A 15,806-nucleotide genomic window follows, 5' to 3' on the forward strand; every position below is an offset into this window, starting at 1 on the left:
GAATCTTCTCTCACGCAGCGACCTTGATATTTGTACAGTACCTCTCCCTTGGGTTTTTCCTCTTTTTTCCTCTGAGCCGTGCAAAGCTCAGGTGTTTGATTTTGTTGCTCATCTTGATGGTCCTTGTCACCTCCAGGTCAGGAGCTTGGCAGGCGTCCTCACCTGTAGGAGAACTGTAATCTACGCAACCGCAGCAACAGCAAAACCTGAGGGTCAGTGTTGTGATGCACTGTGCTTCGTCATAGCACTGGGTTGTGAAATACATTAGATCACCATTAAAAATGCATCCTGTAAAGGGAAAGAAAAGAAGGTGATATATTAGCTGCATAGAACGTAAATAAGAACAGATGTAAAGAGGGCCTGTTGCAAAAAGTGAGTATTGATTGCTGGGCATTCAGATCCTGGTAACGGTGAGTGGAGAGTGTCTTGTGCTACAGAGGACACGTGGGTCTACAAAGAGTACAAAATGAAAACCTACAAACATTTGTTGTGTTGTCTATCAGTATAGAAATAAGTATGATCTGACTGATGGTTTATTGAGACACATGATTCACTGAATCAGGAATAGAATGTCTCTTTTTCAGAGCCTTGCTTTCCAGACTTTGGTGAGAACAGACTTGTCGGAATTGGATTGCATTTCAACTGTGTCTTTCCTGCTGCTCTTCAACTTGCAAAATGCTGGCTATCAAACTGTTCTTGTAAAGTAATTACACAACAAAGAGAAATTTAACTCCCAGGTTACAAAGCCAATTTGAAGTTTTCAACTTCAGTGTCAGCCTTAAGCACCAGAAATAAGCCAATGTGGAACTAAGGAATATAAATATTACAGAAACTAATTATTGGTACTGCTTCAATATACAGTACTAATAAAATTATATTCCTTGTATTATATTGTTTTCATCCATTGTATAGAATTAAATAGATAACAAAGGAGACTATATAAATTTAATAAGTAGGAGTGCAAAGAAAATAGTGGATACTTTTAAGTCATTTCTTACAATTATGTAGCTCCTTTTAACCCAAAAGTTGCATATGAGAAGGGGACCCACTTTACACACCTCACTGTTAAAAAGCAGCACAATAATATATTAATTATTTCATAATTATATTGGTTTAGAACAAATATTATTCTTCAATGTTCTTAAAATTCTAGTATAAAAGGAAATACACATTTTACCAGAACTCCAAATATTAGTTGACACCTTCCCCTTCTGATTACACAGATGAGCATACAGATGTTTGATTGCCCTTTAACGATTATTTAACAAAGTTAACCAACATGTGCTATATATCCCTTCCTTTTGGGTCCCTAAGAAATTGTCGTATCCTGTATCCATTTTAAGAGTTGGAAGCACAACAGTCTGAAATCATCAGAGAACAAAGAGCAAATATTAGAGGTATTACGGTACCAGAGGCTGGTACTACTGAACTTTCTATGCAGATTTCATTATCGACTGGAGGACAGAGGATAGCAAAATGGCTTCCAGAAATCACGTGACCAGGAGGCCCTAGGACTTTGCGGGTTGCATCGCCCATCGGGAGATCCCGGTAGATGGCAACAGAGGTCTGATAACGAAAAACTTAAACTCAACATTTTTCAAAGTGCCAGGTCTTCCATTTCCTGTCGGCCAGCTTCTGGCTGGGATGTGTGACTGGTAAGCGGCAATCGTGTTGTTTGTGAGTGTGAGAACGGTGTGGTTACGGAAACACGGTTTATACGCACATATCGTGTTTAGGCTTACGGGGACCGTAGTGAAATTTCAACCGGCATTCGAATAAAACGTCGACAGATGCTCTCTTGTACTGCAACTGATTTTTCACTTTGCGTTTGCCCGATTGAAGTTTTAAAACGCATCAGACCCTGGGTTTCAGTGAGGCCCAGTTGGAAACACCGTGCAGCACCGTGTGTGTAGCAGAACAGTTGTATAGGATCCCACATTTTCTCAGGCTCGTTGGTTTTACGACCACTGTGGAAAAACGACAGTATTCTTTTTTTTTTTAGATAATCTGTCCCAGAGCATTTACAGTCAGCAACGTGAGTTTTGCTTTTCTTACAAGATATGCCCATTAATTCTTTTTATGTCGATGGTGTTACAACGCTAGTCTTCTGAAGTGCAGCGCGTTTTCTATCTGAGAAAATACATGCCACGAGTCATGATTCATTTAGGGTTGGTTTTTAACCTTTTTTATGAAAAAGTGAAGGATTGCATTTCAGTGATAAACTCGGTGATTTACGATAATGTTAATCAGCTTTGTATTGGCATTTTACTCATAATAAAGGTACTAACGTTTACCTACATCACCAAGACGAATGAAGATCCTTGTGAAGAGCTTCTACCACTCTTTCACTACAGAATTGAAATTCTTAACATTCAGAACCTTGTTGAAATTCTGCCAGTTCTATCCTTAATTTGGGATTTGTACACATATACAGACCACTTGAGTTTAAAAGTAGCTTCACTGTTTTGAGTATATGTATTGAAAATATACAGAAATCAGGTGAAAGTGAGATTAAGTTGACCTTAATCTCTTTGTTTTATTCAGGAGAGCAGTTCATTAGAATCAATTCCAGTATGGTAAGTTTATTCTATATTGTATTTCACTTTTAATTTACTTTCTACAGCACTGACAATTAACTTTTTGAACAGATGCACCTGGCTGGAAAGAATCTTACCGGCCGATAGTCTTGTCAAAACATTTACAAGAAACATAAAATGCGGTTATTAGCATATCAGCTACTGTACTTAAAACTGTGCTCATGTGTACATCCTCGCCTCCCAAAGCTCAGTTTTGGATACATGTGTTTTAATCCTGCTTTATTATAATTATGTGCGTGTTACTGCAATAAAAGGTGCTGTAATAGGAAAGCAAGCTGTGTGGCGGTCCTTTTCTGTGCCCAAGGTTTAATAGTAGACTTAATAGAATGGGTAATTATTTTATCCCATATTTAATCAGTCAATGAGCTCACAATAGATGAGTAACAGTTTATAGGCAAGAGCTATCAGTGGATAATGTGCAAAAGCAAAGGGGTAAAGTGTAATTATGGGGGAGTAAATTTACAGGGTTCTATCGTAGTTGTGTGGATTCCTGTAGGAATGGTCTGAATTGAATACATATGGTAGATGTCTGTTATGTAATGTCCTCTCGCACTGTTTGTATGTTTCTGCATGTGTAAAGCATTGCTGCTTTGATGATGGGCCGATTTCTGAAAAAAAGTCTGACCATGAAGTATTGGTGTATCATAATCTCCCAACTCCTGATAATGAAATGTTAGGCCTGGTCCTTCCCAATTTAAATAAGGTGATGCTTCCAACAGGAAGAGCCGGCAGGACATGGCAGTCCCTGGTACAGTCACCCATTGTACGCCAGGTACTGGAGCCACTACCAGCAAGCAGCACACTGGCAACGCAAGCACTGGCAGGCCTACAGGAAGGCGCTGGAGGCTGCTTACTGTGTGCCATACCGTGCTGAGGGCGCTGCCGTAGCTCATCGACACTCCAGTGGGAGCGAACGGGAAAGCGTTGGTCCAGAAGCCTGTCCCCGCTTTCCCAGTGGGGGGAAAAGAGGGCCGCCTGCGTCACGGAGGGCCACGGGCACAAAGCGTGTGAGGTGCGCCCCAGACGGCGAGGAGAACTCCAGCTCGGATGGCGAAGTTGAGTGCGACGTCAGCAACATGGAGATCACGGAGGAGCTGCGGCAGTACTTTGCCGAGACCGAGAGGCACCGGGAGGAGCGCAGTGAGTGTTTGACGAGCAGAGCTCTCGATTAGTGGTGGGAAGACCAAAGGGTGAAGTGCGATTTGACAGTTGGAGCTAAAGATCCTAATCTTGCATAACCCCTTTAGTTTATTTAGGAGAGAAACCCGTTAGAAATATGTCTAGCATGGTAAGTCGAATGCTGCTGCTAGCTACAGTGTTGCTGGAATGTTTGTAAACCCCTACAGTAGTTCTTTAAATGTTACATTTTTGCTATGAAATCCTTGTTTAATCAAAACTAGCCCTTACTTTTCTAAAAGCAGGGTTGATATTCACAAATGACATGTATTGTGTAGAGTAATTGGTACATTAATAGAAAAAAATATGTAAATAAGAATTAGTGAATGCTATAATGTTCATTAGTTCAGGTGGGTAGCTGCGTCAGTGTAGGCTGCAAAGGAACAAGTAGTAGGTTTATTCCATGCTGAAAAAAAAGAAAAAAGAAAACACAACGTTTCGGCCGTGGAGCCTTCTTCAGGTGTCATAGTGTAACACTCAGAGACTTCTAAAACAATTTTCTAGGAAACTAATGCTCTCTACCATTTTCTCCCTCCAAAAACATAATGTTCATTAGCTCAGTCAATGAGGTATATCCAGGTGCTAAAATAATTGGGTACCAAGTTAACCAATCAAAGAGTCAATCACCAGGACAAATTTAAGGAGAACTTTGCTTATATGAAAGAAGAAACCAAGTCAAGTTGGTCTTACACATACAGGTTAGTGTAATACACCATGCAGTGATCTAAAGAAACCTCATACGGCCTCCAGAAGCGTGTTGTTAATGCTTATCAGTCTGGGCAGGGTTATAAATCCATAGCAAAATGTTTTGGAGTTTATCAGTCTACTGCAAGACAAATAGTCTATAGATGGAGAAAGTATAAGACCATGGTGACTCTAACTAGATATGGATGCCCTTCAAAATCATCCCACAGAGCAACAAGAAAACTCATTCAGGATATCCAAAAGAACCCCAGGATATCCAAGGATATCCAAAGATCTCTTCTGCTCCCCGCCAATACCTCAAGAATACAGTACAAGCTGAATGGCAATGGCATTCATAGGAATAAACCAAAAACTTTTGCTCTCAAAAAAGCACATCGCTGCTTGTCTTAAGTTTGCAGAAGACCATCTGGCTGATCCTGTAGATTGTTGGAAGAATATTCTCTGGTTGGATAATTCTAAAATTGATATTTTTAACCACACCAAAAAAATGCAATTTTTGTCAGACCTCCCACTAAAATAAGCTTATCCTTGCTGTCAAGCATGGTGGTTGGAGTGTCATGGTTTGGGGCTGCTTTTCTGCCCATTGACCTGGACGACTCTCCACCATTGAGGGAACTAAAATTTAGAGTCATACTAAAATATTCTAGAGGAGAACATCGGGCCCTCTGTCTGTGTGTTGAAATTGAGCTGAAAAGGGGTCCTACAACATTGCAATTTCCCTTAATTATCTCAGCAGATCTACTAAAGAATGGATGAAAAGAAATTTGGTGTTTTGGAATTACAGTGTCAAAGTCCAGAAGTCAAAAGAAATGTGGCAAGACCTGAAGTGGACTGTTCATGCAAGACACCCAACAAATCTGGAGCAGCTGAAACAGTTTTCTAAGGAAAAACAGGCAAAAGTTCCTCAATGCAGATGTCAGTGACTGAGTAACTATAAGAAATAATAGGTTTATTCCAAGCTGAAAAGAGAATAAAGAAAACGCAACGTTTCGGCCGTGGAGCCTTCTTCAGGTATGAGGGTGAACTCTGAATTCCCTCACACCTGAAGAAGGCTCCATATCTGAAATGTTGCGTTTTCTTTAATCTCTTTTCAGCATGGAATAAACCTATTACTTGTTCTTTTGCAGCCTACGCATGCTGACGCAGCTACCCACCTGAACTATAAGAAATGTTTGGTTGCTGTCATTGCTTCTAAGGGATGTGCTATCAGTTATTGAATTAAAAGGTTCCCTTACTTTTGCTCACAGGTTAATTTAAGAGAAAGTAAATAATAACTATTTTATTTAATAATGAAGCAATATATATATATATATTTGTTTGTGTTTTTTAGGGTTATCTTCATTAAATATTGGAGTTCAGATAAAAGATTCTTTAAAGATAATTTGTCTAAGACCTATGAAAGATGAATGTGCACTGTATGTGCTCCACCTTTAACACAGCTCTTGAACTTTATCTGTCTCGTTCAGGTTTTTCCAGTCCTGACCCTGGGGACACACAGACTTGCTGGACTTTTCCGCATAACCTATCAGTTAAATAATGTAACCTGTAATAGACCTAATAATAGTTTCATTTGGCACTCTTTTGTTATTATTTTTAGCTCCTAAACATGTAGGGGGTTTAACCTATTGTATTTAAGTAACTTAAAATTAACCTTCGAGTAGAAAAACAATTTAATACTTAAATTACCATTCAGCAAGGTGCTAGAGAAATAAAAACACAATGGCTGATTATACTTGAATTGCATATAAATCGCTATGTAACCAATCTTTGGAGCACAGAGTTATTTTCCTCAGCTGTACTATAGTTTTTTATTTTTATCATAAATAATTGTCATGTACAGTTGCAACATTCCTATGCACAAAAGAAACTTTAGACCTTAGAATAATTGAGTGTGATTAAGGTAACTCGTATTAACTGATTGTCTGGGTGATGTAGAATGAAATTTCTCAGTCTCAGGAAGTTGGTCAAGTCAAAGTCCTGTCAAGTAGATCTAGGTGTTTTTCCTGAAATATTCCAGTTCATTCGCAGCATTCCAGTTCTGAAGCAATACCAAATTTTACACTAAACAAATGGTAAACGTAGGAAACCCTAATATTTAAAATTTAGACAAGAATATTTGTAAAATGGTTAACCAGAAACTGAAATTATTTCAATTGCTTTTTTTACAACTTTAAAGAGAGGTGAGTCAACAGGACTGAAATTCATTCCACTTATTTGGAGCCTTTAATTATCTACGTTTTCAGACAGTAGTGGGGGCGTGTGAGGATTTGACAATAAAAGTGACTGTAAAGTTCCACAGTAAATGTTTTGAGGGTGCTTACTGCTTCACGAGCACCAAAAACACCTTCAGTGGCATTTAAGAAGTGATCTGACCTTTATATTATGGTGTTTGAAAAGGCTGTCAACATTATCTCTGAGTTAAAAAATATACTTCTGTGTTGAACCCAGTGATGGAAAAGGTTATCCGTCAGGGGAATTATTGATGGCTCAGGATAGTGATTGTTTGCTGTTTTTTTTCTCCAGGAGTTCCACCCATTTCCTAAATACACGCTGGTTAGATTTGATTAGCTTATCCAAATTGTCCCTTTTTCTGTAGTGCCCTATAATAGGTATTAGAAAGGTTACAAACACGAGGACATTTGGCTTATCTAACTAATTTGGTAGTTAATAATTCTTATCCACATTGAAGAACGAAGGTATCAGCTGCAACATCACTCTGACAGTTTTAAAAAACAAAAATTTGATTTCTTGATTTAAATTGTCTAGTAAGAGTATCACAATGCAGGCTGTAAAAACTCAGAAAGGTGCAAAATCACATGAAAGTAGTTGATGGAATATGTCTGTGTCACTCAGTATGCTGGAAGGGTAGACCCTGAATTCTTATACAATTTCAATTCTTCCTTTACTCACAAGAGGAATGATCGACATATAAAAATCGTTTCTGTTCTGCACTCTTTGTATTGTGGTATGATTACCTTGATCATCTTAAAATTGTAACCCTGCCAGTGTAGTTGCAATAAAAAACTTGACAGAAGGCGAAGTTCACAACAAGGAACATGTGTCCGTTAATATAGATGCAATCATGTGGAGTTATATTGAAAAGGCAACATTTTAAATTGTTCAGAGGATAATTGTTTTCATACCAGGAGAAAATGTTTCTTGACCGTCTGGGAAGTACAAAAGAAAATCGTAACCTAAACCACGTAAAAATGCAGTCTTCAGACATTTATCAATGTGAAAAATGTTACTAAAATAAAGAATAATTCACCATAGGCTTGCCAGTTGTGCAACAGTGTAGCTATTTAGAAAACATGTTGGGGGGGGGGGGGATCTTCAGTCTAGTCCACATGTAACTGGGATATTCTGATGAGACTATAGATCAGATTTGATCCAGGTATACAAAATCCTAAGAGGTACTGATAGGTTCAACCCAAGGAGCTGTTTCACATTCACTAGTGCAAGTACACAGAGTCACCATTACAAACCTAAGGGGAATTTGTTTACCTCGAAGAATAGGAAGCAGTTCTTTACTCCAAAACTAGTGGGCGTCTTGAGCACCCATCCCAGCCAGGTGGTTGAGACCCAAACTGCACCTTTATGAAAGGGCCAGAGGACATTTTAAATTCATTCTGCTGCAGCACTACCAAATGGGCAAAATGGCACCTTCTTGTTTGCAGGGCTTTCTTGTGCTCTTACATAAACAAAAATGTCTTAGCCCTTTGGACACAAGTTTGCTGATTGGTGCAGAGTATAGTTTCATACTTGTTGATATGGCTGCCTGGAACAGATTGACATTCTCATGTGGTAATGCATAGTCAGCTGGGCTGTATTTAATCTTATTGCCCAAGTCCTGATCCCCACTAGAGACAGCTGCCACTACTTGATCCTGCACTAATTTGCACACAGCAGTCAGCAGCTCACAGGCTTTATCTTCCTGTCATTTGTCTTTGAAGTCTACAGCCCCTGGATTACAAGTCTGGTAGTGTTTATAGGTCTTCTTCATAGATCTATGACTGTGTAGCAGAGCTGTCTGCCAGTTACAACACATTCTACTACAAACGTCCCTTTAAGAGCTGTTGGAGGAGATTAAATGAGGCCTTTAGGATAGGAAGTTACTTTTAATAAAGTCCTAGACTTGTTAAATGGGTTAAGTCAAGTCCTGGCATTGAGAATTTTTAACAGGACTTTTAATTAAAACCCTACTGTGCCAGTGCCCTGAATTTGCCATTTCATCTTTATATACTTTAATAGGCACCTTCAGTGTAGAGTTTACATGTTTTCTCCAAGTTCATCAGTTTTGATCAGTAGCTTGGTTGGCTGCTTTTTTGCAAAAAACTGTCTTCCTTAGTTGCTTGTTGTCTCTGTCAATTGTCCTCATGTGCTCGTTTGTTTGTGTGCCCTGTGATGGACTGGCCTTCTGTCTGGGGTTAGTGTGTGTGTGTGTGTGTGTGCGCCCTGTGAATAACTGGCGTCCTGACTGGGGTGGGTGTGTGTATGTGCGCTGTGATGGACTAGCGTCCTGACTGGGGTGGGTGTGTGTATGTGCGCTGTGATGGACTAGCGTCCTGTCTGGGGTGGGTGTGTGTATGTGGGCTGTGATGGACTGGCGTCCTGTCTGGGGTGGGTGTGTGAATGTGGGCTGTGATGGACTGGCGTCCTGTCTGGGGTGGGTGTGTGTATGTGCGCTGTGATGGACTGGTGTCCTGTCTGGGGTGGGTGTGTATATGTGGGCTGTGATGGACTGGCGTCCTGTCTGGGGTGCATGTGTGTATTCCAGCTAAAGTAATCGTTATGAAATACACTAAATACAATGGTAAAGGAGTTACCATTATCTCTGGTTTTCTCTAAAGAAGGGGAAAAATGTCTCCCTCCATTTTATAGACCGGCAGATAAGTTTATTCTTCTTGTCATCTTTTTAACTACCGCTGGAAGATTGTAGATTTTCCCCAATGTGCCACACACTTTCCCTGTGAGTGGGCTGTTGAAAGAACAGTGTGAGATGTGATGTCTGTTGTGAGGAGAGAATGTGATAAGGCAGGACTCTTAAAGGTGTTTATACCCTCTAGGAAGAACTGCACAGAGATGTTAACAGTGATGAAGCCATGCTCATGTCATTTCTGATGCCTTTTCCTTAATATTGTGCAAGGAATTAAAGGGAATTTTCTTTAACGGATATTCTCCTTTTTTTAATTACAATTGAGCTGTAGTATTTAAATTTATGTTCACTAATATTTCCCTTTAATTATTCCTTTGTTTGGCTCAGGGTTTTTAATTCAACCTTAAATTCCCACAAGTGTTGTAACAGAAGATGCATACACATTCTCAAATGTGTTTTGAATACCTCCTTTACTCTTGTCTCCTGATGAAACACTTGCTTCCGTCAGTAAACATTTCTAAGATCGTGTATGTTATTTATTCTGTGATCTACATTGCAGTCATCTTAGTTTGGTAAAATGTTCATTTCAGCATACCGTGGATTTTAATTGAGGTATTTAATGTGTTTCATTGTGAATGGTTCTTTGTACCCTGCATGCTTTGTATTTTTTTAATTTAGATGATTAGAAGATGGGTACATACAAAAATATGTATTTTGCCTGTTCAGTGAGAGATGTGGGAAATATGAGGTAGTTTTTTAATGCCACAAAAGTGTACCATATGTGTCCCTTTGGTCATAAAGCTTGCTTCATTGCTGTGCTCAAACAAAGTCAAATAGTGTAGGTTCCCCTGCTTGTTTGTGCGGCTGTGGCCAGTATCCTTGTTATACAAAAAAAACAACACGGAACAGATGTGATGAGAATTATTTTGCAGTCACGTTGCATACAGCTGGACCACATTTCCTTTTCACCCAGAAAGACTTGAATGTGCTTGCGTTTTATTTTGTCCAGTTTAAAGCCATACTTCTCCTTTACTGGGGAAAAATGCAAAATGTGTAGGATTTTATTTTCCTTAACCTCATCCAAAACGAGAGACAAGTTTCCACAAAATGGATGAGCTTGGTGCTTGAGATGGCTTAATTCATCAATTAGTATCAGTGGTGAAATGGAAAACACGAGAATGTGCTTTTCATTAAAAAAATAATCCAGCAAGTTAAACCTCGGAACTGTGTCAAAAAAAATCCAGAAACCCTTCAATAACGAAGTATGTATTTAATATGAGAAAGTCATTTATTTTTATCTGCAAAATTCAGTTGAATTGAATGGAATGGCCCTTTGTTTGTTAGAAACATACATGTTTTTGAACTACTGGTGTACTAGACAAGAACAGTTTTGCTGATGTTATGCTAGCAATATAATTGGTGTAATATTGTCCTTTAATGTTAGGTTGAGTTGCTTTGTTTTAGTTCTTATTCTCTAGTTGAAATAATATATTCTTCCTGCACATCCCTGGAGCTTCAGAGCAAATACTCCCGTGTTGTTCAGCTTGAGGGCCCCTCAAAGGATGACGTCTGTATTGTTTCCTTCTCATCCTCCCCATGACTGAGCTGTCTCTTGAGTGCTCTCTGTTAGCCTTTTTCTTTGAATCATGAATAGGTATTTCTGCACAGGCCAGGGTCGCATCCTGCTGTCCCCCATGAGAATGGAATTCATTCGAGGTTAACATCTTCTCAAAATTTTCTATTTTAAACGCTACTGTGAGTTGGACACCCATATCTGGCCTATGATCTTTGCCGAGTCCCAGCTTTAGATTTGCAGGACTGGGGAAGATTCATTTAAGAGCTTTTTTTTACATTGAAGTAAAAAATATAACCACATCTCTAGTCTCTTCCAAACTAGCATTCATCCTTAATGCAGCTGTGGATTGTGAAGCCCTTCTCCATAGGTTAAAAAAGTGTAAATGTTTTTTTAATGATTTACAAACACTGAAATATACTGGACCTTTCAGAGCTACCTTTTAAAAATGTTCTTTCAGGTTAAATATGGAGACCTATGCAATGCAGTTGCTCTGATTGTTTTATCCCTTCCCTTCCCTGAGTTGTTGTTATGTTGGAGAAGCCACAGGATAGTAAAGAACATCATTTAAATTGTATACATTTGACCAGTAAACGTTTTGCATTGGTTGAGAGAGAAAGTTCAATGCAGGATTTACTGTACATACATTTTCTATTTATTTTACCAGTTCATAGGTGTCTTATGATGGACACTCTTCAAATTAAGTATAGAAATACTGTGTAGTGTTTCACAGTTTTTCTGTCTTATAAGTTGGTGCGTTAATGGAGGGATTTTGTTGGTATGAAATTGCACAATTGTATGGACAGTTAGTGCAGCTTTCCGATGTACTGCATATATTGTTCATAAGCATCAAGCTCTTTTAGTCTAAATAGGTTTTTTTTTTAGTTCAGAAGAAACATTTAAGAATTCATTGTTGAAGTTGTCACACCCTATTATACTAGCTCAATAGCATTTTGTTGATGCGATGGCTCTATGGCTAAGGATCTGCGCCTGTGGCTGGAAGGTTGCCGGTTCGTATCCCGCGGCCGGCAGAGGAATCCTACTCCATTGGGGCCCCTGAGCAAGGCCCTTAACCCCAACTGCTCCAGGGGCACCGTATAAATGGCTGACCCTGCGCTCTGACCCCATGCTTCTCTCCCTGTCTGTGTCTCATGGAGAGCACGTTTCAAGAAAATACAAGAAATTGTATATGGCCGATAAAGTGATCTTATCTTATATACCTGTGTATGAGTATAATGACAACTTGAACTTGAAGTAAGTCTTATTACTTATAGCCAGCAGGTAGGCTTGTGGCTTTTCTAGTTGATATCTAAATTTTGAAAACCGATGCAGAACCTGGAAGAAATGCTTCCCTCTAAAAAAACTCATGGAACCCTTTTTTAACAACAAATGTCTTCATAGGTGAAGTTTTTCATTCTCAGTCGTTCATGCAGTATGCTTTGGATACTACTCGATATCTTGAATAAACTAATTCTTTGTTGGGTTTTGCTTTGCTTTTGGGTTTTGGAGTGCGATATCACTATCTTGAATGAAATGCAACACCGAACGAGGACTTGTTGAGAAAGAGACAAGAAGATAAGTATGACATTACTCTGCTGTTGTGCTTTGCTCTTGTCTAATTCAGGCGCTTGTCGCTCTGCTCCACCGCAGGGAAACAGCAGCAGCTGGAAGAGGAGCAACAGAGTGCTTACGTGCCTGCTGACCATGACCTCTACAGAGTGTCGAGGCGCAGTGCTCAGCCCCCCAGAGACCAGCCGGGCGTGAGAAGGGGGATCGAGATGAAGATCCTCTATGGAGAAGATGCTGCTAAAATCCAGGGCATGGAGACTGCCATGCAGCTTACCTTCGACAGGAACTGCGACCTGAAGCAGCCAAAATATTGGCCTGTCATTCCTCTTAAACTCTGAAGCCAACAGCCCTGGAGTAACTCACCTCTGTGCAAACCTGCCATCTGTGGGATTATGACTGATTGCCTCCAAGTCCCCTAAAAGGTGGAAAGTATCAGCTGGTATTAACAGTGTCTTTGGTGGCTAAATATTGTAAAAACAAGGCTTCTGTGTTTCCTAGCTGTGTAACATTTAGCTGCCTTCAGTGCTTTTAACCAAAGCAAAATAAACTCAAAATGTTGCGAAGCCCTGCTTTAAAAAAAGTAACAGTAAATTCTAATAAGATGTCTGTCCCATTTCATATAAATTCACCGAAGAACAACTTAAACCTTACTGTATGCATATGTGAAAATGAGGAGACTTTTTAAAGGAAATAAAAGTATTTGTTATTAGTTTGATTAAATTTAAATCTTGTTTTATTACGGTTTTCTTAAGTGTAACTAGCTTTGTAAATTGCATCACCAAAATTATGTGGTAGTTGTTTTGTGTTTTCAGCCAATGGTAATGAATATGCAGGGGCGTAAAATGTCTGAAGCCAGTTTGTGGTGCCGCACAATACAACACATATGCCATATGTTACCCGGGTTAAATTCAAGGTTGTGACCTTTCCAGAGGGCACGTCTAGACATTTAAATGAGACCCCAAAAGGTCAATCTGTTGCTCATGATGTTTGCACTTGTCAAGTCTGAGTTATGGGACCAGGAAGCCGGATTGTTGTACTGGTTTTGTTGCTGAGTGTCCTAACACCTCTGGTACGTGTTGATCTGACAAAAACTCTACCTGATAAGGAAATATTAAGAAATATGTCTGCTCTTAATGACACTTTATGATTCTTGGTTCCACAATCTACAAACAGTTACCCCAGCAAGATGAGGTAAACCTGCTTTTCTTATGTTATAGTTCTTTACCACTTAATTTAAAGGAAGCTTGACTTTGCTATAGACTGTCTTAGTGTGCAAGAAAATGGCAAGCTCTGATGTTCTTAGGTTGTGAAACAATACCTTTTCTCTTGTTTATGAAACATTACACAATAGAATCTTGCATTCCTAAAGGATTTGGTATGCTGTAATAAAATCTGGTTTTATAGAAGAAACATGGTAACAAAGTTAACAGGAGAGCAATCAATCCTTTTTTGTCCTGCTGCTCTTAAGCTTCATAAACTTGTACAAAATGTGTGTACAGTATATACTTTTAATGCAAAGGTAAAAATGATTTAGTCATTAATCGTTTTAATATAATTGGGTTATATAGCCCTGTACTACAGAGTTTTGGTAGTTGTTTATCCATAATCAATATTTTCTTAAGCATTCCAAAACAAGGTTGATTTATATTGCTGTTACATTGTAAATGTGAGTATTGTATAATACAGTGCATTACAGTACTTCCCAATGACTGCATCTTCACCTAGGAAACTAATGTCATTGAAAGCTAGAACATCTTGCGTTGAAAACAAAGGACTGGACCTTTCAGCTATTCATCTAGTCCTCTCCTTCCTTTACTGGATATGTGAATTTCATCAACATGACCATCTTTTCTGAATTCACCTTATTGAATTCACTGTCCTGTTCCTTAGGTGATAGAATTGGCATCTCGTACATTAACAAAAAAAAATCTCTTTTCTTTGGAAGAAAGACTTTTTTTGTAAGGACCATAAGTTTTATCCAACTTTCAGTGAAGATTTTTGGGAAAAGAATCATTTTTAAAACACCCCCATCTGTAAGAGGATCCCTCAGCCTAATGATTCCACATGACAGCAGTTTTCCCATCAACCTGCTACTTCTGCTCCTCCCTATAGAAACCCTCTGCTTCAGCAGTCAGTGCAGACAGTTTGGGTGGCAGTAATATTAAATATTTATGCCCACAATGCATTTCCAAGCCCACTGTTAGACACAGTATTCCAAATCTGGCGTAGAAAAGGCATTAGAGCTCTTAAAGATCAATAACTGCTTTGCATCTTTCTCACATTAAACTAACATTCTGTCCATTATCTGTATTTACTGTACGTGATATACTGTACAATATATGCAATAAAGCCACAAACTGATTCCCTGCTTACCTTGTAAAGCTTCATCAACTCTCTTCCAGATTAGGTTACACCAAGTCCCTGTACCTCTTATCTATATTGTAGAGATACAAGAAGTCACAGCACAGTTCAGAAAAGATTTGAAATGAGTTTGTGATGAAAGTTAATGGAGAAAGTGAAGACGCACACAGGGTGTATCCCCCATGGTACTGAATCCAAGCAGTTTTGCAGAAAGTCTTACACCTTGAGTAATGCTATGATCACCCTCTGTTATTACTATGAGTGGATGTTTAGAAGTGACTGTTGTATATGTCTTGAAACTATACAAAATACTTCCACACATAACATATTAGCTGTTTCTGATAATGTTAGCCCGCCTTTCAGTTATTTCCAAACTGTCACATGCAACAGGTCTGTTATTTAAAATGCACTCAGGTCATGTCAGGTTCTACAGTGTGTTTCAGGCCTGACGAAGGTTGCTTAATTTCTGGGCTTTTGTTGTTTTTTTAAAAATCATACACGTCCTACAAGAAATCTAGATCCTAGTCTTTGGTCCCTTATCTAAGTGCTCTCCAAGCTGCGGACAGATTCTCTTGCTTTTGTCTCAGAGGTGGCCAGATAGCTAATATTACTGATTTGGAAGCAGCCTGCCATATCCACACACATCGGCTGGCTGAGAGATTTACAATTGAGATGAAGTTCACGTTGCTTCACAGACATCCTTTTTTTGCAACATGGCAGTGCTTTATGTCATTTTGTGCTGCCCTAGTAATTTAACAAGAGACACTTCTTCCTCTGTTCCATTCTTGTCTTACTTTTCTTCCTATCCTCTTTCTTGCCCTAGCCTTATTTCTTGGCCTTAGGTGTGAATTTCCTTACAAATGGAATTTGTCTCTCAATGAGACAACATTTCAAACTTGTTAACACTGTATAGGCAATACGCCAGAAGAAGTATACAGGAAAGCACCAT

The 15,806-nt window shown here is 39.1% G+C and overlaps 1 protein-coding gene across 2 annotated transcripts; it reads left to right on the forward strand.

Annotated features, from left to right (window-relative positions):
* The first annotated feature begins 1,463 nt into the window (after positions 1-1,463).
* gemin8 (gem (nuclear organelle) associated protein 8) lies at positions 1,464-14,857 on the forward strand. 2 transcript variants are annotated; one of them, XM_088912907.1, is made up of 4 exons: positions 1,464-1,655; positions 2,545-2,576; positions 3,317-3,737; positions 12,578-14,857. In XM_088912907.1, the coding sequence occupies exons 2-4, from the start codon at positions 2,574-2,576 to the stop codon at positions 12,832-12,834; spliced, it is 681 nt and encodes a 226-aa protein (XP_088769033.1). In that variant the 5' UTR covers positions 1,464-1,655; positions 2,545-2,573; the 3' UTR covers positions 12,835-14,857. The 2 variants fall into 2 exon arrangements, with proteins under 2 accessions (XP_088769033.1, XP_088769034.1); XM_088912908.1 differs by lacking the exon at positions 1,464-1,655 and adding an exon at positions 1,871-2,035.
* Positions 14,858-15,806: the final 949 nt, after the last annotated feature.

Source organism: Atractosteus spatula, chromosome 4, assembly GCF_055471065.1.
Source record: "Atractosteus spatula isolate fAtrSpa1 chromosome 4, fAtrSpa1.hap1, whole genome shotgun sequence".
NCBI lineage: Eukaryota > Metazoa > Chordata > Actinopteri > Semionotiformes > Lepisosteidae > Atractosteus > Atractosteus spatula.

Excerpts from the sequence above, each read along its gene's own strand:
- gemin8 (XM_088912907.1), top strand. Across the intron at positions 3,738-12,577 it reads GAGGCACCGGGAGGAGCGCA|GGAAACAGCAGCAGCTGGAA; the intron begins GTGAGTGTTTGA and ends GCTCCACCGCAG.